This window comes from Oculina patagonica, chromosome 11 (genome assembly GCF_052425735.1).
Source record: "Oculina patagonica isolate OP01 chromosome 11, crgOcupat, whole genome shotgun sequence".
NCBI classification, from domain to species: Eukaryota; Metazoa; Cnidaria; class Anthozoa; order Scleractinia; family Oculinidae; genus Oculina; species Oculina patagonica.
This window is the reverse complement of record NC_135768.1, coordinates 14,646,742-14,669,490: the sequence shown is the minus strand read 5'-3', so window position 1 is coordinate 14,669,490 and position 22,749 is coordinate 14,646,742. Positions and strand designations below refer to the sequence as shown.

Here is a 22,749-nt window from a genome sequence, read left to right as displayed (position 1 = left end):
TTATGAAAACATTAAGGTAAATGCCATTTTAATATAATTATTTTCGATTTCCCAGGTAAACGCGGCAAATGTTGCAGTGGCGGCGGATTCGGAAAAGGGAAAATTCCCATTTAAACTTGAGATGAAAAACGGCTGTTAAAGTTGATCACTTTTTAAGCTTTTGTTGCTTAGTTATTTGCGCTTTTAGAGCTGAAGTTATCTTGTACATACAGGAAGCAAAGATTGTAAAAGAGGAGAAGCAATAAAGGTGTTTAAAATGCAGTTTTACTGTTTGCTGATAAGTATCGCCTTGATTGACTTGGATTGAGGGAGGGACAAGATCATTTCTCTTGATAAGATTTCTGGGAATGTTGTACAACAACCTTGTCCGCAGGGTCTTCTCAACATTTCCCAACCACCATTTTGAAAGCTGAGATAGCCCTGGGGACGAGGTTGTTTGTAAAAATTTGGAACCGAGGGTACCACGTGACTTGTAATTCTTAGAAAAATATCCCTAATAAAGGTAAAAGGCTACAGTAACAAAAACAGAGGTGAAATCGTGAAATAAATGTGAAACCCAGCCCAATTAGATCAATCGCCCTCGTTTTCTAGGAGCCAAAGTAAACTTGGCTGCTCCTTGTTGCATATTCGGTCATAGATACCAGATAAAATAAAAAAAAATAAAAAACTCGGGCTCGAGGTTTGATTGTGCCTGAAGTGCAGCTTTCTCCTCAGGTGAGAGAGGGGTCTGTTTTGACGAAGCCTAATGCTTATTTATGACGATCCCCATTAAGCGGTTACTTACAATTTCCCCGTGGTGGTCTTTTGATAGGGGTTCGACTGGGTGTTTCCAAATATTGAGAAAGGAGTTGACATTACGACGCGTAGCGTAGAATTTTTGATGGGCTGCGAGGTGCCGCTTGGAAATGCGATGAAATACTGTCTCTGATAAAACGATCTATTTCTCAATCAAAACTAAAAATTACGAATAAGGAGTAAAATATGATCGTAAAAAATCTATGCTAATTAAGATCAGATATGGTAATATAAACTCACTTGTTTTAAAGAGTTTGAGAAAGATCAATTCGCCATCGTCGTGATTACAAGAGAGGTTTTCAGAGTATCCACTGAAAATCTTCTACAATCAACTGGTGATTTTGTCTGAAAAGGTAACTCATTAATTGAATTAAAATATTATAAGTCCCTTCAATGCATACCAATTTCTGTTGTTTATTTTTAAAGGACTATGAAGTGGTTCGTTTTCCTGTTAATAACTTTTGGCCTGGCGATGTCATTTCCTCAATATCCTGGTCATATGAGGGATGCTGAAGAACGTGGTCCTGTGCTGCCTCTAGTAGGGAGGGAGCCTCTGGAACGTTCTGTTTATCCTCCATTTGGAAAAGGTTTGTTTCCTTTTGTTTAACAGCTTTCAGCTCTTACTTTGTTACTATTGAATTCTTTTTGTTACTTAATTTACTTTTCTGCTTGGTTTGTGATTGATATTTAATAGATTACCTTAAACAAGGCTTTTTTCCCACAAAAAGCTGTGTCTTTATAAAAAACAGATTTGGCGGCCATTGGCGGTACGCGTGAACTAATTTTTTTTAGCTCGTGCTTGATTGTCTTTAACTGCCTCCCTTGCAGTTTAGTAACATAACAGTTTCATAAAAGAAATAAAACCTCAATTTCTATTTCGTTATACTATCTGATTAAGATCGCAGCTAAGTCATGATTTCTTTCCCGAGATGACGTAGATAGGACTCGAGCCGCAGGTGAGGTTACTATCATCAGTTGGAAACATAGAAACAGATGTTCATATCTTAAATAAAAACATAGAAACGAATTAATTATATACACTTTTAACGATGTTTTGGGAAATATTAAGGTTAATGTAATTTTGATATAATCGTTTTTCAGGAAAAAGCGGCAGATGTTGCAGGGGCGGAATATTCGGCGGATAACTTGAGAAGGGGAAAACGGCTGTTAAAGTTGGATCATTTTGTAGCTCAGTAATTTTGCGCTTTTAGAGCTGATTTTATCTCAGCATATGTAGAGAGCAATTATTGTTAAAGTAGGAAAGTAATAAAGGTGTTTAAAATGCAGTTTTACTGTTTGCTTATAAGTACTGCTTTGATTGGCTTGGGGAGGGAAAAGATTACTGGGAATGTTGAGTTGTAGAACAACCTCGTTTCCAGGGTCTTCCCGACATTTTCCAACGGAATATTGGAAGCGGAGATGCCCCTGGGTACGAGGTGGATGTAGAAAACTGGAACTGAACATATCACGTGAGTTCTAATTCTCAGAAAACCAAATGTTCGTATGTTAAGGGCCCATTACAGTATCTTTTGGGGCCGTTGCTAGGGAAAATTCAATTGGCTATAACTTGATGTATCTTTGATTTTATTTAACCAAATTTAGACAGTAGTTTTAAAGTGCGAGTGCACTGAGCCAGTTGATGACGTCATCGGGGCACGTCTAGTGTCACGTGACCCAGAACAAAAAACTGAGTTTTTCGCAAGAAACTTGCGGTTTTATTCATAGCTTGTAGTATTATTTCAATCGGTACGTTGATCTGAAAAGTGCCTAAAAATAAAAATAAAATAACTAGACTAGCTACCCTCATTTTCTACGAGCGATAGGCAACTTGGCTGCGCCTTCTTACCTATTCGTTCGTAGACATCAAGTAGAAAACTGGTGCTGGTAGTCTGATTGTTGAATATAGTCAACTCTCTCTAACGGACACCTCTATAAGACGGACACCTCTTTAAGACGGACACCTGGTGTTGGTCCCGTCCCTGCCGTTTTTCAGTCATTTTACTGTACTAAACTCCCTATAAGACGGATACCTCCCTGGAACGGACAGTTGGAGCCGACCCTAACGGTGTTCGTTTTGGAGAGAGTTGACTGTAATTCTGTCAGAAATGCAACCCGGTTCTCCTGATGCGAGGGAGGCGTTGGATACAAGGCAGCAACAAAGTGATGTTTCGATGAAGCCTTAAAAAAGTGCAAATTTTTGACGAAATTTCTCCAACGGTGGCCGCTCAGTATAGGGGTTCGACTGGGTATTTCCAAACATCCAGAAACGAGTTGAAAAAACGGCGTACAGCGCAGCAATTTTGACAATCTTCGAGGTGTTTGGAAATATGATGAAACATTGTTATGAGCGTTTAATATAATATTATGCATTTTTATAATCGAAACTAAAAGCTAAGGTGTAAATGTAAAAATTTAATCGCAAAAAATCTATGCAAATTAAGATCAGATATGTTATACATTTCCTTGTTTTAATGGGTTTAAGAAATATCAATTTGCCATCGACGGTGAGGAACAGAGGTTTCCAGAGTATCACTGAAAATCTTTTAGAATCAACTAACGATTCTGTCTCAAAAAGTAATCCCTTTAATTAACAAGAAAATTTTTTTTTCAATTCACTCCAATTTCTGTTATACATTTTTAAAGGGATATGAAGTGCCTAGTTTTCTTGTTGGTGAATTTGGGCTTGACGACGTCATTCGTTCCACGATTTCGTAAGGCTGCGATGGAACCTCGAGAACCTGATCTTGTGAAGGGGCCTCCAAGGGATCCTCAAGAACACAATCTTGTGAAAGAACCTCAAATTCAGGACCTTGTGGGGGATCCTCCTGAAGGTTATCCCCCTGTTGTACCTGTATTTCGGGCTAGAATACCGGGCGATCCTCAAGAACGTGATCCTATGGAGCTGGAAAACATGATGACTGGTAAGTCGGTACTGGATTATTGCGATATCGCATGGAGTTGCATTGGGAAAACAACGTGATAAATTAAATCAAGCTCAGAGGGGCAGCAAAGATTGTTTTAATGCCCACAGAGTCACGCTGAGAAGAATTTAAAGTGGCCCTTGCAAATTAGGGAGGCGTACATACCGTAAACTTTGCATTCAAATGCATCAAAGGTTCCTCACAAATGTTCTTAAAGATAAGTTTGAGTATTCTAAAATTACTGTGAGTATTCTAACATGAGGAGAAGTGGAAAAATTATTATTTCCGAGAGTAAGAACAAAAAATAGCTAGAAATTACAATAACCACTGCGAGAAGAGCATTTTAGATATGGCCGTCGACAGCGGTACACATCAACTGATCTTTTTAGCTCGTGCGTGAATAAAAAGTATGTTGTCTTTAACTCCTTCCTGCAGTTTTATCTCATAACAGTTTCATACAAGGAACAAAGGAATAACACTTCCATTTCTTTGTTTTTATAATCTGATAAAGATATCATAGCCGAGTCATTTCGTTCCCGAGATGACGTAGATAGAACCCGAGCCGCGGGCGTGGTTACTATCAGCAATTAAAACGGCGAGTTTCATCTCTTTAATAAGAACATAGAAACGAATTATATACACTTCTAATACAGTCGAAGCTCTCGTGGGCGGACACCTTCGGGACGTGAAAAAAGTGTCCGTAACTGGAACTGGCCGCTTACGAGAATGGTTCTCGTAAGCGGCCACTAGAGGTGTAAGGGATAGATGGCCGCTTACGGGAGCTTGCCCAGCTAACGTAATGGGCATATGCATGTAAGTGGTGTTTCGAAGTGTAACCGGACGTGGATGACGACAAAACAAACACTGAAATATGGTACTGTTATTACTGCCGGTGAAACTATTGTGACGAACGGCGATGTGAAGTTGATTGCTAAAAGCAAGATACAGAGGTTGTTAATAGGATTTTCTTTGGGGTGTCCGCTTACGGGAGCTTAAAAACAAAGAAAAAGTCTAAGTCGTAATCTCTGAAAGTGTCCGCGGCCGCTTACGGGAATGTCCGTTTCAAACAAGGCTGACAAGGCGGCCGTAAGTAGAGCTGTCCGCTTACGAGAGTGTCCGTTAAGAGAGCTTCGACTGTAGTGTCTTGGTAAACTTTAATGTTAATGTCGTTTTAATATAATTATTTTTGATTTCCCAGGGAAATGCCCGAAATGTTATAGCAGCGGGCGAAAATGAATTAAGAGTTTACCGTTTTAACTTGAGATGGAAAACGGCTATTAAAGTTGGATGACTTTTTAGCTCAGTAGTTTTGTGCTTTTAGAGCTGATGATAGCTCAGCATATGCAGGAAGCAAAGATTGTAAAAGAGGAAAAGCGATAAAGTTGTTTAAAATAAAGTTTAACTGTTTGCTGATAAGTATCGCTTTGATTGGCTTGTATTGAGGCAGGGACAAGTCGTTTAGAAGATTTCTGGGAATGTTGTACAACCTCGTACCCAGGGTCTTCTCGACATTTTCCATCGCCATTTTTAAAGCGGAGATGGCCCTGGTGACAAGGTTGGTTGAAGAAAACTGGAACAGAGGGTACCACTTGGGTTCTAGTTCTAATAAAAATATCCCTTATAAAGGAAAAAGGGTACCGTAACATAAACAGAGGTGGAATCGTAAAATGACTCGAGAACCGTGGATATTCCTAGCAAATGAATGGATTACGAAATCCTTTAGCTTGAGACCGCTGACTCTTGGTTCTTCGATGGTCAAATGCCTGACCTGAAGGCATAAGACCCAAGAAGAATGAGTGTGCTCGTTCTATTTATATGCTTTACTTATAGTTTTGCCTTACCCGGTGAAACCCAGCCAATTAGAATAATCGCCTTCGTTTTCTAGGACGGCAAAGTAAACTTGGCTGCGCCTTGTTGTATATTCGATCATAGATACCAGGGCTCGAAATTTGATTGTGTCTAAAGTGCTGCCTTCTCCTCAGGCGAGAGAGGGGTTTGGGAGAGACAAATAATGTGACGTTTTGACGAAGGCTAATAATGCTAATCTATACTTACAATTTTCTCGGGGGTGGTCGTTTAATAGTGATTCCACTGGGTATTTCCAAACATTGAGAAAGGAGTTGACAATACGACGCGAAGCGTGGAATTCTGGACGAGCTTCGAGATGCCGCTTCTCTAATAAAACGAAATTTCTCAATCGAAACTAAAATCTAAGGATAAGAAGTAAAATATGATCGTAAAATATCTATGCTAATTAAGATCAAATATGTTAATATAAACTCACTTGTTTTAACGAGTTTGAGAAAGGTCAATTCACCATCGACGGTGATTGCAAGAGAGGTTTTCAGAGTGTCCAAAAATCTTCTACAATCTACTGGTGATTCTGTCAGTCTCAAAAGGTAACTCCTTACCTGAATTAAAAAAATATAAAGCTCTTCAATGCATTCCAAATTCTGTTGTGTATTTTTGAAGGAATATGAAGTGCCTTGCTGTCTTCTTGATAACTTTGAGTCTGGCGATGTCATTTCCTCGACCTACTCCTATAAGGGATCCTCAAGAACGTGATCTTGTGCTGTCTCTAGTCGAAAGGGTGCCTCAGGAACGTTCTGTTTATCCTCCATTTGGAAAGGGTTTGTTTAACAGCTTTCAGCTGTTACTTTGTTACTATTGAATTCTTTTTGTTACTTTATTTACTTTTCTGCTTGGTTTGTGATTGATATTTAATAGATTACCTTAAACAAGGGTTTTTTTCCCACAAAAAGCTGTGTCTTTATAAAAAACAGATTTGGCGGCCGTTGTCGTTACGCGTTAACTAATTTTTTTTGGCTCGTGCTTGGTTGTCTTTAACTGCCTCCCTTGCAGTTTAGTAACATAACAGTTTCATAAAAGAAATAAAACCTCAATTTCTATTTCGTTATACTATCTGATTAAGATCGCAGCTAAGTCATGATTTCTTTCCCGAGATGACGTAGATAGGACTCGAGCCGCAGGTGAAGTTACTATCATCAGTTGGAAACATAGAAATAGATGTTCATATCTTAAATAAAAACATAGAAACGAATTATACACTTTTAACGATGTTTTGGGAAATATTGAGGTTAATGCCATTTTAATATAATCGCTTTTCAGGAAAAAGCGGCAGATGTTGCAGGGGCGGAATTATTCGGCGGATTCGGCGGATAACTTGAGATGGAAAACGGCTGTTAAAGTTGGATCACTTTGTAGCTCAGTAATTTTGCAATTATTGTTAAAGTAGGAAAGTAATAAAGGTGTTTAAAATGCAGTTTTACTGTTTGCTTATAAGTACTGCTTTGATTAGCTTGGGGAGGCAAAAGATTACTGGGAATGTTGAGTTGTAGAACAACCTCGTTTCCAGGGTCTTCCCGATATTTTCCAACGGAATATTGGAAGCGGAGATGCCCCTGGGTACGAGGTGGATGTAGAAAACTGGAACTGAACATATCACGTGAGTTCTAATTCTCAGAAAACCAAATGTTCGTATGTTAAGGGGGTTGGGAAGAGGAGGGGGCAGGTATCACTTACCCCTAAAATTCCGAGAACGGATATCCTATGTCCCTAAAATTACCGCGACAGTTATCTCTAAGCTACTTTTTTTTGGAATTTGCAAATAGGTGGCAATTTTAAAGTAAAACGAACGCCTTTAAATTAAAGCGGCAACTTACAAAGTTCCCGACGGTGGCCTCTTAATAGCAAATTGACTGGGTATTGCCAAAGCACGACAGCTAGTATTCTTGACGAGCTTCGTAGTGTTTTAAAATGTAATGAAAGCCTGTCTCGTGCGTATTTGATCTTCTCAATCAATACTGAAAACTGAGAACTAAACGTAAAAATATAATCATAAAAGAATCTATGCTAATTAAGATCAGATATGTTCATATAAACTCGCTTGTTTTAATGGGTTTGAGAAAGATCAATTCGCCATCGACGTTGACCACAGGAGAGGCTTCCAGAGTATCACTGAAAATCGTCTACATTCAACTTGCGATTCTGTCTCAGAAGGTAATTCACTCAATTAACAAGAAAATAGTCTTTCACTTCATTCCAATTTCTGTTATGTATTTTCAAAGGAAAATGAAGCGTCTTGTGTTCTTGTTGGTAACTTTGGGCCTGGCGATGTCATGTCGTCGACATCATGATGCTGCGACGGATCCTGAAGAACACGATCTCGAGAAGGATCCTCAATTTGAGGACCTCGTGGCAGCTACTCGAAATTTCTTTCTCACGGGGAGGCGCTCCGCCTCGAAGTCTAAACCCTTTCCCTTTCACATACCATAATACCTTCGATAAAAACAGTACCCTCTATGCATCTCTTTTGTTAATTTTTTATTTGAATAACTGAAACTACCCTTCTGTATGCTGGTGACTTCCCTATCCATTAATAAAACTAGAGCCTGAAATATATACCCCTTTCGGGCGGAACCTCCCAGTGTAGACCACCATAGGAACCCTCAACCCCCCCCCCCTTCCCCATCATCAAGCTTGGTTTCGATTTGTTACAGCGCAAATTCTTCTTGGTCTTCTTAATTCGCTGTTTTATCTGCGTTATTGGCGAGATTCGATTGGTTTATGACAGACAGAGGAATACTCGAAATTTACTAAGCGTGTGAAAACACATTTGTTTGACAGCTTTAAGCTCTCACATTGCTATTAGTGTAATCTTTTCAGCACTGTTTGTGATTGGTTTAATTTTAATCGCTAAGAGCTTAGATGTTTTCCAAACAACTTTTAACTTAAAATAACACCGGTATGTTTCCCATAGAAAAAAATATTTCTTTTCAGAGTATAAGGAAATATTAGATAGAGCAGTCGTTGGCGATTTAAACTGATTTTATCCTCGCTTCTTTTGCATTTTTGTCTCGTAGCAATTTCATAAAAGGAATAAAACCTCGTTTTCTATGTCTTTATAATCTGATTTAGATCATAGTGAAGTCAATTCGCTTCAGAGCTTTAGGCGAGTGCTCTATTTGTAATTGGAAATATATAAACGGAGGTTTTATCCCTTAAATAAATAAAATAGAAATGAATTATATACACTTCAATTGGTGTTTAAGGTAAACATGAATGTTAATGTAATTTTAATATAATTATTTTCGATTTTCAGGGAAATGTCCCACATGTTAGAGCGGCTGGCCAAGGTGAATTTAGAATTTCCCGTTTTAACTTGAGGATGGAAAACGGCTGTTAAAGTTAAATCATTTTGTAGCAAGTTAATTCGCGCTTTTAGAGCTGGTTTTATCTCGGTACATGCTGGGTGCAATCATGGCAAAATTTGTAAAACAATAAAGGTGTATAAAAAGCAGTTTTTCTGTTTGCTGATAAATATTGCTTTGTTTGGCTTGGATGAAGGGAGGGAAAAGATTGCTGAAAATGATGTGTTGTTGAACAATGGAACAATCTCGTCTCCAGGGTCTTCTCGAAACTTTCCAACCGCCCCCGTGAGAGCGGAAATGCCACTGGGGACGGTTGTACAAAACGGGAACCCGACTGTATCGCGTGACTTCTAGTTCTTAAAAAATATTAATGTTCCTTCTCCATGTACATGAATCTAAGGCTCTGTAAGGGGAGGCGGGCATCCCCTTAAATATCTGGTGGCATATATCCCTTATTCCCAACATTTTGGAGACTTTAATTCTTTAGTTACTTATCTCTAAAATTTGCTATTTAGTGGCGTAAAAAACGTAAAAATATAACCATAACAAAAATCTATGCTAATTAAGCTCAGATATGTTATAGAGTTATATGTTATATGTTAATGGGTTTCAGAAAGATCAGTTCGCCATCGACGGTGATTACAAGAGAAGCTTTCTGAGCGTCCACTGAAAATCAGTCAACTGGTGATTCTGTCTCAAAAGGTAATTCCTTTAATTAAAAAAAAGTATTAGTTCCTTTACTTCACTTTAATTTCTGTTATGTATATTTGAAGGAATATGAAGTGCCTTGTTTTCTTGTTGATAACTTTGGGCCTGGCGATGTCATTTCCTCGACCTACTCCTATAAGGGATCCTCAAGAACATGATCCTGTGATGGTTCCTCAATATCCCGGTCGCACGAAAGATTTTCAAGAGCGTGATCCCACATGGCCTCAAGAAGCGAGAAGCTTTCACGAACGCCATTCTGTTTCGCCTCCAATAGACCAGAAGGATCCTGTAGGACTCGATCTTGCATGGGGGGCGTATGCCAAAATCACTAGTAAGTCTATCAAGTTATTGTTAGTAACTATTTCCATTGGACTTTTAATTTAATTTTCTATCTGCTTTTGGGTTTGATAGCAACGTGCATGTGTTAACAATATCCGCACCGGCAAGAAGTTTCTTGACTGACTTCTATACTGTCAAGAATCCTTTCTAACATCACACTAGCTTGAATTTCAGACGTCTTCCTTTGGTAGCTTACTCCCGAGGAGAGAAGTCGGAACAAAATAGCCGCTAATACCGTCCGGTGACGTCACTACACTTTGCTTTAATTCATGCGGAAAAGTTTCTGTCAAGGCCATCACTTTGTGCGCGAACAAAACATGGCCTATTATCTCGCTTCTTTTACATATCTATCTCGTAGCAATCTCTTTGAAGGAAAAAACCCTTCATTTTCATGTCTTTTATTAACCTGATAAAGATTTTAACTAAGTCATTTCGTTCCCGAGATGACGTATAGATAGAACTATCAGCAATTAGAAACATTAAAACGAAGGTTTTATCACTTAAATAAAAAACATAGAAGCAATTTTTATAATCCATTAAATATTTTTCGTGCGCACGATTGGTCCAAACACGTCACGTAATGTACCCAAAACTGAGTAATATCAGATGATATCTCCCAAGTGATATTCTCCAGTTTTCAAACTTTGCGTTTTATGCTCGCACTTTAAATTTTAAAATATAGAATCGACCTGAACATTTGCAACAGGCAAGCAATATTTTTGAACGCCGACAGAATTACTTTGAAGTTTAAAGCCTTTGAGAAGAAGTCTCTCAAAATTAGCTGTCGTACGTAAAACTATTTGAAGGATAATGAACACAATAGCTTCCATTTAGCTTCACAATATGCACTGACATTATTTTGGACATTATCTGTTCCTCGAAGATCGCAGTTTCCTCGAGTTTTCGCTCCCAGAAAACTGTTTTGCTTTTCAGACAGATGATGTCCGCGGACAAATACCAGGGCATATTTTTCGGGCCAAATGGAGGCTATTGTTTATATATACACTTCTAATGATTTTTTAGGAAAACTTAAATATTAATGCCATTTTAATGAAATTATTTTTGATTTTTCAGGAAAACGCGACAGATGTTGCGGCGGCGGGCGAAAGTGAATTAAGATTCACGAATTTTAGATAAAAAACGGCAGTTTAAGTTGGATGACTTTGTAGCTCAGTTATTTTGCACTTTTAACGCTGATGCTATCTCACAACATGTGGGGAGCAATATTTGTAAAAGTAGAAAAGCAATAAACTGTTAAAAATGCAGTTTTATTGTTTGCTTATAAGTATCGCTTTGATTGGCTTGGATTGAGGGAAGGGAAACACTGCAAAGAATATTGTAGGAAACTGGAACCGAGGGTATCACTTGACTTCTAGTTCTTAAATTGATTGTGTTTGAATTACAGCCCTCTCCTTTAACAAGGCAACAAAAAACTAACGTTTCGACGAAGTATTATGCTTATTTATGACTAGACTTGCTCCAAGTCGCTTGTTAGATTCGCAGGAGACCGCTGGATATGGAAACGGAGGGCGCGCGCGGGCATGGGAAACAAAATGGCGGAGGATCGTGGCGGATCGTTCCGAGCCATTCGTCGGCATGTATCATTTGTTTTCCTTCGCGCGCGCGTTCACAGAAATGAATATCGCGCGATCTCTCGCGCGCGATTTCAAAGGCGATTTAACTCAAGTGGTCTTTCGCGCTTGATTTCAAAGCGATTTTATTTAAGTAACAATAGATGCAAAGAAATAACGAGCGACTTGGGGCAAGTCTAATTTATGACGAGCCCCTATAAAGCGGCCATTTACAATTTCCCCGAAGGTGGCCGCTTAACATAGGGTTCAAAACTTAGGGTTCAACTGGGTATTTCCAAACACTGAGTTAAGAGTTGAAAATACGACGCACAGCGCAGTATTTTGACGAAATTCGAGATCTTTGAAACACCGTATCAAGTATTAATCGTTTCTAAAAAGTAAGGAGTAAATGTAAAAATATAATCGCAAAAGATCTATGCTTTTTGAGATCAGATATATATAAGTTTCCTTGTTTTAATGAGATTCAGAAAGATCAATTCGCCACCGACTGTGATAACAAGAGAGGTTTTCAGAGTATAATTCACTAAAAATCTTTTACAATCAACTTGTGATTTTCTCTCAAAGGTAATTCCCTTAATTAACAAGTAAAGATGAAGTATATGTTCCATCGCTTTATTTAAATTTCTGTTATGTATTTTCGAAGGAATTTGAAGTTCCTTGTTTTCTTGTTGATAAGTTTGGGTGTGGCGTTGTCATTTGTACCACGGGGCCCTCAGAGGGATCCGCAACCGATCCAAGAAAATGTAGCCTACAATGTAATTTTCAATATTACGTATTCAAAAAGTTGAAATCTTACAAAATTAGGTCAGCGTACTTACTTATTTTTACGTGATGCGTGATTTTTTAAAAATGTTCTCCGAGATGCGTGATTTAACTCAAAAAGTCAACGTGATGCGTGATTGGTACCCCTTCCCCGGGTTCTACTGGGTATTTCCAAACACTGAGAAAAAAAGTGAAAACACCACGCACATTGCAGTATTTTAAAGAGCTTCGACGTGTTTGGAAATGCGAGGAAATCCTGTCTCAATCGAAACTGAAAACTGACATTTAAACGTAAAAATATAATCCTAACAAAATCTATGCTAATTAAGATCAGATATGGCTTTGTTATAAAGTTTTATTGGGTTGAGAAAGGTCAGTTCGCCATCGACAGTGTCGATTTCAAGAGAGGCTTTCAGAGTGTCCACTAAAAATCTTTTACAATCAACTGGCGATTCTCTCTCAAAAGGTAATTACCCTTCATAATTAACAAGTATAGATGAAATATATGTTCCTTAACTTCATACCAATTTCTGTTATGTATTTTTTGAAGGGATATGAAGTGCCTTGTTTTGTTGTTGGTAGCTTTGGGCATGGCGATGTCATGTCGTCGGCATCATGATGCTGCGACGGATCCTCAAGACAGTGATCCTGGGCGGCCCCTAGTGGGGAGGGATCCTCAGGAACGTCATTTCGTTGGGCCTTCGATAGAGAACGATCCTCAAGAACGTGATCTTGTGTTGCCTTTAGTAGGGAGCGATCCTCGAGAAGGTCCTCCTATGAGAATGCCTCCGGCGCCTCCACCAGATCGAGATCCTCAAGAACGTGATCCTGTGGAGCTGGAAAACACGATGACTGGTAAGTCTAGCTGTTTTCCATCTGCCGGTTTTTGGATTTGATAGCAACATGCAAGCGTTAACAAATTCCGTACGGGCAAGAAGTTAGTTCTGACCTCTCTACTGTCGTGAAAAAGTTGCGCCATTTCTTGACCTTAATTTTACGTTCACACCGCGATATCACGGCAGCTGTCGAGATACATGTACCGATGAGAATGATAACATTTTTCGGGTTCTAATAATGAAAATTCTTACTTGCCTGTTATCGACATATATTTTTGCCTTCTTTCGTCGTTAGTTTTGTAAACTCGCTCTTGCGAAACCACTTGTGCAGTTTATTCCGTTTATTTCGTTTCTTCTACATTTCTATCTCGTAGCAATTTCTTGAAAGGGATAAAACCTCCATTTCTGTGTCTTTTATAGCTAAGTCAGTTCCCAAGATGACGTATTGATAGAGCCCGAGCCGTAGGCGAGAGTTTATCAGCAATTGGAAACATTAAAATGGAGGTTTTATCCCTTAGCTACTAAAAAAACAAAACAAAAACAAAACAAATTATATACACTTGTTACGATGTTGTTGAAAGAGTTAATTGTTAATGCCTTTTTTTTCGATTTTGCAGGAAAAAGCGACACATGTTGCGGCGGCGGGCGAAAGTGAATAAAGATTCACGAATGAAAAATGGTTGTTAAAGTTGGATCACTTTGTAGCTCAGTAATTTTGGGCTTTTAGTGCTGATGCTATCTCGGTATATGCTGGGAGCAATAATTGTAAAAGTAGAAAGGCAATAAAGGTGTTTAAAATACAGTTTTACTGTTTGCTGATAAGTATCGCTTCTTGGATTGAGGGAGGGCAAAATTTACCGAGAATATTGTAGAAAACTGGTGACTTCTAGTTCTTTAAAACTTCCAATTTGTTGCTAAGAAAGATTTCTGACCGTTATCTTTTGGAAACCAAACCTCCAACGGATAAGATTTTTGTACAACTTTGTTCAATTGAAGAGTCCTTCAAAGGCCATTATTTGACAAGTCACGTGTCCTGAAAGGACATAAAGAACTGAAAATTAAAACCAGTCCCAAATTATAAGTAACGTACACGTATTTTATGCTTCGTATGGTTTTATGAAATTCGATTATTCGCACCGGTATTTTCACACCCGTGTTTTCACATTTTTCTTCAGTAGTGTTCCATTCTCACATGTAAATATAAACGGTTCTTTCATACGTATGATTATAAAAACGGCTTAGCTATGTTATCTCTAATTTTTTAAAAGAATCGGAACTCTGCCTCCCCTCCGAGTTTTAGAGATAGTAGATTCTAATGCGCGGTGTGGGATTGGCACTTGTTTACGCGCGCGCAATATCATTTTTCAGTGTTCTCCCCGCCAAAAATTCACCGTTGAGCATTACCAAACTCTTCAAACTGACCTGCCACCAAAACCCATCTTTAGCAATTCCTTAGCAACTGCTCTGGAACTGTAGTTAAAAAGGACCCAAGGCAGCAACAAAGTTAATTTATGACGGACCCCGATAGAGCGGCCATTTACAGTTTCCCCGAGGGTGGCCGCTTAATATATGGTTTGACTGGGTATTCTATACACCGAGAAAAGAGTTAAAAATACGACGCACAGCGTAATATTTTGACGAACTTCGAGGTGAACCTACGTGTTTGAAACACTGTCTTGAGTGTTGATATATCCATTTCTTAATAGATACTAAAAAGTAAGAAGTAAATGTAAAAATATAATCGCAAAAATATCTATGCTATTTGAGATAAGATATGTATAAGTTTTCTTGTTTAAATGAGTTTCAAAAAGATTCATTCACCATCGACTGTGATTGCAAGAGAGCAGGGGTGTCCACTGAAACTATTCTACATTCAGATCAACTGCCGATTCTGCCTCAAAAGGTAATTTCCTCAATTAACAAGTATATGTTCCTTCACTTCATTCCAATTTTTGTTATGTATCTCTGAAGGAATATGAAGTGCCTTGTTTTCGTTTTGATGAGTTTGGGCCTGGCGATGTCATCTTTTATATCTCGCGCCCTCGCTGTGCTACCCCCAGTAGGGATGGATCGCAAGGGACGTCATTTCGTTGGGCCTCCATTAGAGAGCGATCCTCAAGAACGTGATCTTGTGTTGCCTTTAGTAGGAAGCGATCTTCGAGAAGGTCCTCCTATGAGGATGCCTCCTGCGCCTCCACCTGAAAGGGATCCTCAAGAACGTGAACCTGTGGAGATGCCTGAAAGAGATCCTCATGATCAAGAAAGTGATCCTGTGGAGCTTGCAAACCAGATGACTGGTAAGTCTATCAGTTTATTGTTTGTAGCTGTTCTTATTGGACTTTAAAAAAGTGACATTGTTTGCTCGTTGCTTTTAGGTTTAATAGCAACAACACGCATGCACCTTCATAATCACACGAGCGAGAAGTTAGTTCATTGACCTCTTTACCATGCTTTACTGACGTATAAATGTTACGCCATTTCTACGATCACGGTAATATCGTAGAAACTGTTAATGCAAATTAATAGCGAAAAGAATGACAACATTTTCGGGTTCTTATCATGGAACGTTATACTTATCTCGTATCGACATATTTTTTGTTCTTCGTTCCTTGCAGTGCGATTCGGCACTGGAAACGAATCAAAACGACCAAAAATTTTGCCTTTTATTTACCTGAAAATATATTTGCTCAATATACAAGAAATTAGCAAAAACTTCGCCGTTTATAAAGCGCGAATGGACATTTAATTTAAATTAAGTTTACATTTTTTTCAAAAGTTCTATCAGCATTTGGAGGTAAAACAAAGGTTTCATGCCTCAAATAAAAACATAGAAACGAATTATTTACAATTCTAACGACGTTTTAGGAAGACTTTAAGTTAACGTTATTTTAAAATATATTTTGCAGGAAAGCGAGGAAGATGTTGCGGTGGCTGGTGGAAGCGAATTAAGATTCACGAACTTTCCGTTTTAACTTGAGATTGAAAATGGCTGCTACATTTAGATCACTTTGTATCTCAGTAATTTTATGCTTTTAGAGCTGATGGTATCTCGGTATGTGCATGGAGATAACTGGAATAGTAGAAAAGCAATAAAGGTTAATATCGTAAAAAATGTTCAAGTTGTGGTTATTAATCATCGTGGTAGAGTACAAAAATAATATAGTATTTTTCGTTTGTCTTACGATGTTGTCACTTGTGATGTAGATCGCGACGTTTCTACTGCACACTGCTAGTCTTCATCAGGCGATAAGGTCGACTGGCCAGGTGAAACTTTATAAAGCATGTTGATGCGCTGTGATTGGTTGGTTTTTAACAGCTGTGATTGGTGCATTTCGATCTTCGCTGTTCCGGTATGCTGTTGTTCCCACAGCGGTCTGCTGTCGTTCAGTTCTCCTGGCGTTGTGTTTTTTGATCGTGGGCATCCATGCTTCGGGAATTTCAATTCCACTATCCCTGTTGATATTGTTAAGGTGAAGTCTTATCTGAATTGCCTCTTTGACCCTGCGTGTGTACCAGTGTGGTTCACGAGCAGCCTTCTTCTCAGGTGAGAGAGTTCTCCGGATACCAGGCAGCAACAAAGAGAGGGTTCGATAAGGGCCTTATGCTAATTTATGATGAACCCCTATAAAGTGGCCATTTATAATTTCCCCGAGGGCGGCTGTTTAATATTGGCTTTCGACTGGGTATTCCAAACACCATGAAAAAAAAAATGAAAATACGTCACTTAGCGCAGCAATTTTGGCGAACTTCGAGGTGTTTGGAAAATCGATGAAACGCTGTCACGAGTGTTTTTATATACATTTTAGAAATATTCATTATATCGAAACTAAAAGCTAAGGAGTAAATGTAAAAATATAATCGCAAAACAATCTATGTTAATTAAGCTCAGATATGTTATACTGTAAATTCTCTTGTTTTTGTCTTTGAGGAAGATTAATTTGCCATCAGCGGTGATTAAAAAGAGGTTTCCAGAGTATCCACTAAAAACCTTCTACAATCAACTAATTCTGTCTCAAAAGGTAATTCAGTTAATTTACGAGTAAATGTTCTTTCACTTCACTCCAATTTCTGTTATGCATTTTGAAGGGATATGAAGTGCCTAGTTTTCTTGTTGGTAACTTTGGGCCTGGCGATGCCATTTCCTCGATTTCGTGATGCTGCGATGGAGCCTCAAGAACGTGATCTTGTGAAAGGGCCTCCAATGGATCCTCAAGAACGCGATCCTGTGAAGGATTCTCAATTTCACAACCTTGTGAGGGTTCCTCCTGATCCTGATCCTACTTTTTTGCCCGTATTTTGGCCTGGAATATGGAGTGATTCTCAAGGAAGTGATCATGTTGAGCTGGAAAACACGATGACTGGTAAGTCTATCAGTTTAGTTAGTAACTATTTTCATTGAAAAAGGGGACACTGCGTTTGCTATTTGCTTTTGGGTTTATTAGCAACATGCACGCGTTAACAAAATCTACACTGGCGAGATGTTTGTTTGCTGGCCTCTCTTCTTAGTTCCTTGCCCCCTGGTGGGGGATAGGGCCGGACATCAATGCTCGCCATTTGTCCCTATTTTTGGCCACAGCTGCTGCTGCAGCCCACGATGTTAGTCCCAGCTCAGCGCGTTCATTCTCCACCGTTCTCCGCCATGTTTCCCTTGGCCGTCCTCTGCTTCTTTTCCCGCTTGGTGCCCAGGATAATGCCACGCGTGGGTTTCGGTTTGGTGCCATACGCAGAACATGACCTAGCCACTTCCATCGCCTTCGTCGTACTTGTAAACTGATCTTTTCGATTCCTGCTCTTCTCCGAATTTCATCATTAGACACACGCATGGGCCAATGGACTTTCAAGATTCTCCTTAGAGATTTGTGAAGGAAGGTGTCAAGCCTTTTTTCATCCGCTTTTGTCGTTCTCCAAGTCTCGCATCCATATAACAGGACAGAAATGATGTTTGACTTGAAGATCCTCATCTTAGTTTCTCGGCGGAATTCACCTGTTCTCCACACCTTTGAAAGTCGATGAAAAACACTTCTAGCTTTACCTAACCTACTCCGAATGTCCTGTTCGGCACCACCCAAGTTGTTAACAGTGGCCCCTAGATAGACAAAGCTGTGCTGGCCTCTCTACGGTCGTGAAAAATTTGCTCAATTTCCAGACCCTTTTTACGCTCACTCCACGATATCGCAGCAACTGTTAACCTGCATATACCAAAAGGAATGAAACATTTCTCAGTGACTTAGTATTCATGACATAGTTCGTGTTTAGATATAGCGAATGAAATCGAGCTTGTTCCAAGACACCCTACACTGGGAAACGAAAATCCGTTTTCATCGAATCTTTTTTTTTTTCATTCAAGAATTTAAAAACTGTAATGTAAAATAACACGGTTATCTTTCTCATGGACAAAACCTATTTCTAACAGAGTATAAAGAAAAGATATGGGGGTCGGTGGGTACGCGTTAACATTTTTTTTAATAAATGCGCGAACAAAACGTCAGTTACCTCGCTTCTTTAACATTTATTTCTCGTTGAAATTTCTTGATTTCTCTTCATTTCTATGTCTTTTATTAAATCTGATAAAGATAATACCCAAGCCATTTCCTTCCCGAGATGCATGGCGAGGGTAGTACCCGAGCCGCATGCGAGGCTACTATCAGCAACTGGAAACATTAAGAGGCCGTCTGGCTTATTTCCGAACAACGATTTTGATTCAAGAATTCGAATTGTCTCATTTGCTGGGATTTTAAAGCCTTTACCTAGTTAAGTAATAAAATGGGTTTGATTTGATTTAAAATTCTAATTTGTGTTTTTTCGGATTTATCGAAGTTTGGTCCGATCCAGAGCAATTACCCGCCTTCCGAAACGGTTAAAATAGCACATATTGCAATTGCTCTCAAAAAATAAATATTCGCTAAAAAGATCCTGTTCTTTTTGTAAACTATATACTTATCATTGTAGTTTATTTAGCAATGTTTCAATTATGATTCATTCTTGTTTCTTCATAGGCCAAAACAAGATTTCCGACCCGCCTAATCCAGCTTTGAACGAAACACGGAAATAGCCCAACTTTGAAGGCAAATTTTAAAAATGTGGCACCTGCTTGAGACTACTTAATTACATGAACAGAATCTATAAATGACCTTTTCTTGAAAACAAGAATAAAATTTGTCAGCACACCAAGTCTGCAAAGCTGACAACCGCTTAAAATTCAGGAAATTTTCAAAATTTATAGGTAACGAACATCTTCGTCTTTACAAATTCTTCTGATAAATTCGCATACTATAACCCCTTAAGCTCTCTTACCTGGCTTTAGAATGTCTGTTCCAGCCTTTACAGTCATCTCTGAATTCTAGGTATCCTCAGAATTAATAGCTTTTTCCTCCAGCTGTAAGTTTGTACACGTTCCCGGCGAACCAGATGCATCTTAGTAGCGTGACTGTCACATCGCAACATATGTATAAAAGAAGCGTGGATGTTCTTTGCATCGCTGACTGTAGTTTTGCTCAAAGCCACCCTTGATCGAACAAAATCCTCTTAAAACGTTTGCAGGGACATATTTGGGACTGTGTTACCACATATAAACGTTGTAAACGGCGAGTCGGAGATTGTAAAATCCTGCGGCCATCTTGTGTTTACAACTGGTGTATTCGTTCCCAGTCCCCTACGAGCTTTACATTTCAGTCAGCCTGACAGTAAGTGAAATATCTAAGATCCGTTTGCAGTATTCATAATAAAACAGTTTATAGCAGCCAGCCGGCCAGCCAGATCATAATAAAAGGAAGGGAAGAAGACTAAGGGAAGAAATGGAAGAGTCTGAACTCTTAAAAGAAAACTGAATTTTTTTTTAAAACAAAAACAAGAGTTATATTTCAAAAAACATGTGTGTATAATTTTAACAAAGTAGATTTCTTTTAGCTTTCAAGAGTTGGTTTTGCCTTGCTGGAATGATTTCCTTCTCCATTTACATCTTTTTAGCGAGTTTTCTTACCATTTTTTCGCATCGAAGCGATTTTACAAGCAAGCAAAGTCGCAAAAGTTTTCCCCTGGTCACTTTACCAAGGGCAAAAAATTTCCACGCACGTTGGTGAGCAAAACAACGCATATCTGTTCTTTCCTGTAAATTCGTGGCCTGTCAACTTTAAATTTCAATCACTGTTCGTTTTATACGAACTAGACTTTTTCTCCGAAATATAACTCAAGGTAAGTTGAGGAAAAAATATTTTGCCAAAATATCAAGGAAAAACAGTGGTTTAATATCTTAATTGGCAGCTGTATAAAGCTGCTCAGAATCACGGAAATCACGTCTAAGAGGCTTCAACTTTTCACAACTTTCTGAGGGGGGCATGCCCCCAGACCCCCCCCCCCCCCCCTAGGAGGATGGAGCCTACGGCTCCATGAAATATGGGCCTCGTAACCAAATTAATTTGAACTCCCACTTTCACAAAAATGCCTAAAAGCGTGAAACCCCCTCCTCCCTTAAAAAAAACTAGGGCTTGAACAATAAAGTAAACAAAAATATTGGTAAAGAGCTACCCCCCTTTGAAAAATCCTGGATCTCCCCTGACTGTATACTGTTCACGGGTAAAGAACTTCGATACTCAACCACTGGGTATGTGTTCAGTCTTGTAGGTTTGAAGCCCTTAATTTTTACAAGTCCAGATAGGACCCGACCAAAATATATTATTCGACACTGAATATTGAATATTGCTACTGCTGTATGTTTTTCTTGGCAGACTTAATGCGTTAGTCTCTACGCAATTTACAGTATGCACAGAGAGATTAACATGCTGTTGTTCGTTCTAAGTGTTTACTGGTGATGAGAATTGTTTTCGATCATGAAACTAACAAGTCAATACCTTCAGCCAAAACAAATCTATTTATAGAGAGTAGCATCGCATGTACACGCTGCAATAACCACGCTCAGTTTGCTAAGGAGAATGCCCTTTTTGTCTTTGGACTTGAAAGGTACTTCAAGATGCGAAAGAATGCTTTTAAGCATTTTAACATTAAAAGCTGACAGGTTGCCTTGGTGATAATATTCACAGAGGTCGTAAACATCAAAAGTAATGGGATGCTTCAGCCCAACTTGATCAGTTATTTCTTCAAGTAACTCCTGTCGTTCTGTATCTTCCACAAGACATGCAACATCTTCTTCTTTATCGACTGACATTCCAAGTAAGCCCTTGTCTTTGCGTCGTGACGCTGCAAGACGGGAGAAGAAGCCCTGGATCTGTGTTTTTGTCAACCATTCTGTACTACTAAACTGGCGCTCGTTTGATGGATTTCTTGCAGTTCTCATATCCTGCTCTACTTGAACAGGATCAGCCTTACGGCCAGTTTTTTCACCGATATCGAATTTAGCCGTGAGATAATCTTTAACTTTCGGTGAAAAGCGAGTTGAGCCTGTGTTGGTCTTGCTGATAGCCCATCCCGTTTTCAGAGATTGTCTGCTGGGTGTTCCAGAAGACGTGGGCAATGTAACGCAAGGTGTTTTTTCAGCTACATCCACCGTTGCAAATTTTGCTGCCCAGTCTCTCCTTATCCGGTCGTAAATACTTTCACTCTGTGTTCGCTTCTTGGCGTGTTGACCGACATCAAGGTGCATCTCCAGATCTGTAAATGAATCAAACACTTCAGTACATCCTGGCACAGAGCACTCAAAAAGAGGATTTATATCAGTTAAAGGCTCCTCCTGTTCCTGTGAAGGCTTTTTTCTAGGCTTCAGCTCCCGTTCTTTAATTGTGTCTGGAAACCCCTCGTCAGTTTGAAGCAAGGTTGGTCCCTGGTTTTGAACATACACTGTGTCGTATGGAAAAAGCTTCCCTCGACCAATACCATAAGCTTTCCAGGCTCGGATTCCTGACTCTTCAAAACGGAAATTATGGAAACCGCCAAAGTGGTCGAGCTTATTGATCAGAAGAGTTTTCTTTGATTCATCCACAACACTTACTGAGGCAGACGTTCCCTTAACAGGATGTTGTTGGAGTGCCTCTCGCATATCCGTTGCCTTCAGGATATCGTGGCCTTCTGAGCAATAAGTTCGAATTGATGATTTCAGAGGACAAAGAATCCGGTCACAGATGTCTTTGCCACTTTGCGGTTCCGAGAAGTCATAGGCTTCAACTTTGATCCCAACTCTTTCTCCGATGTTTTTCACTGCAGATATCAAGAAGTTACTATGATAGCATCCTGCCTCGTCTGATCTGAGGTAAACACTTTTAACATCATTTGCTTTCAAGTAGTTAAGCAAATGCTCAATTATTGATGCTACTGCGAACCAATCCTGTGTGCATTGGTCAAACAAATGTGCAAAAGAAGTAACCTTAAGCTCTCCTGTTGACCCATCACGTGATATCACGCTACTAACGTGCCAACTAAGGCCTCTCTTGCCATACCAATCGCTCTGCTTCTCACGAAAACGGATTTGCAGAAATTTCATGGCCCAGTCCATGACAATTAAATTTGAGCTGGAATCTAATTTCTCAAGAATTTCTTGCTTTGCACGTTCTTGGTTTGTCGACCTCATGATATGTGCTTTCCACTGATTGATGACCTTTGTAGCTCGCTCGAAATCATAGATGATGTCTTCTTGTTGCTCCTTGCTATAAAATTTGGTGTCTTTACTTTTGATCAC

The 22,749-nt window shown here is 39.2% G+C and overlaps 2 protein-coding genes across 2 annotated transcripts in view; both read left to right on the top strand.

Moving 5' to 3' along the window:
- The window catches only part of LOC144629658 (uncharacterized), a 240,225-nt gene that overhangs the window by 40,620 nt on the left and 176,856 nt on the right, over positions 1-22,749 (top strand). The window lies entirely within an intron of this gene.
- Positions 12,667-13,894, top strand: LOC144630540 (uncharacterized). The gene is made up of 3 exons (XM_078488901.1): positions 12,667-12,754; positions 12,839-13,143; positions 13,742-13,894. Exons 2-3 carry the CDS (start codon positions 12,843-12,845, stop codon positions 13,777-13,779), a joined length of 339 nt encoding a protein of 112 aa, XP_078345027.1. The 5' UTR covers positions 12,667-12,754; positions 12,839-12,842; the 3' UTR covers positions 13,780-13,894.

Bases quoted from the DNA above. Each gene is read 5' to 3' on its own strand.
- LOC144630540 (XM_078488901.1), top strand. From the start codon at position 12,843: ATGAAGTGCCTTGTTTTGTTGTTGGTAGCTTTGGGCATGGCGATGTCA. The intron at 13,144-13,741 runs GTAAGTCTAGCT...TCGATTTTGCAG, and splicing joins GCTGGAAAACACGATGACTG to GAAAAAGCGACACATGTTGC.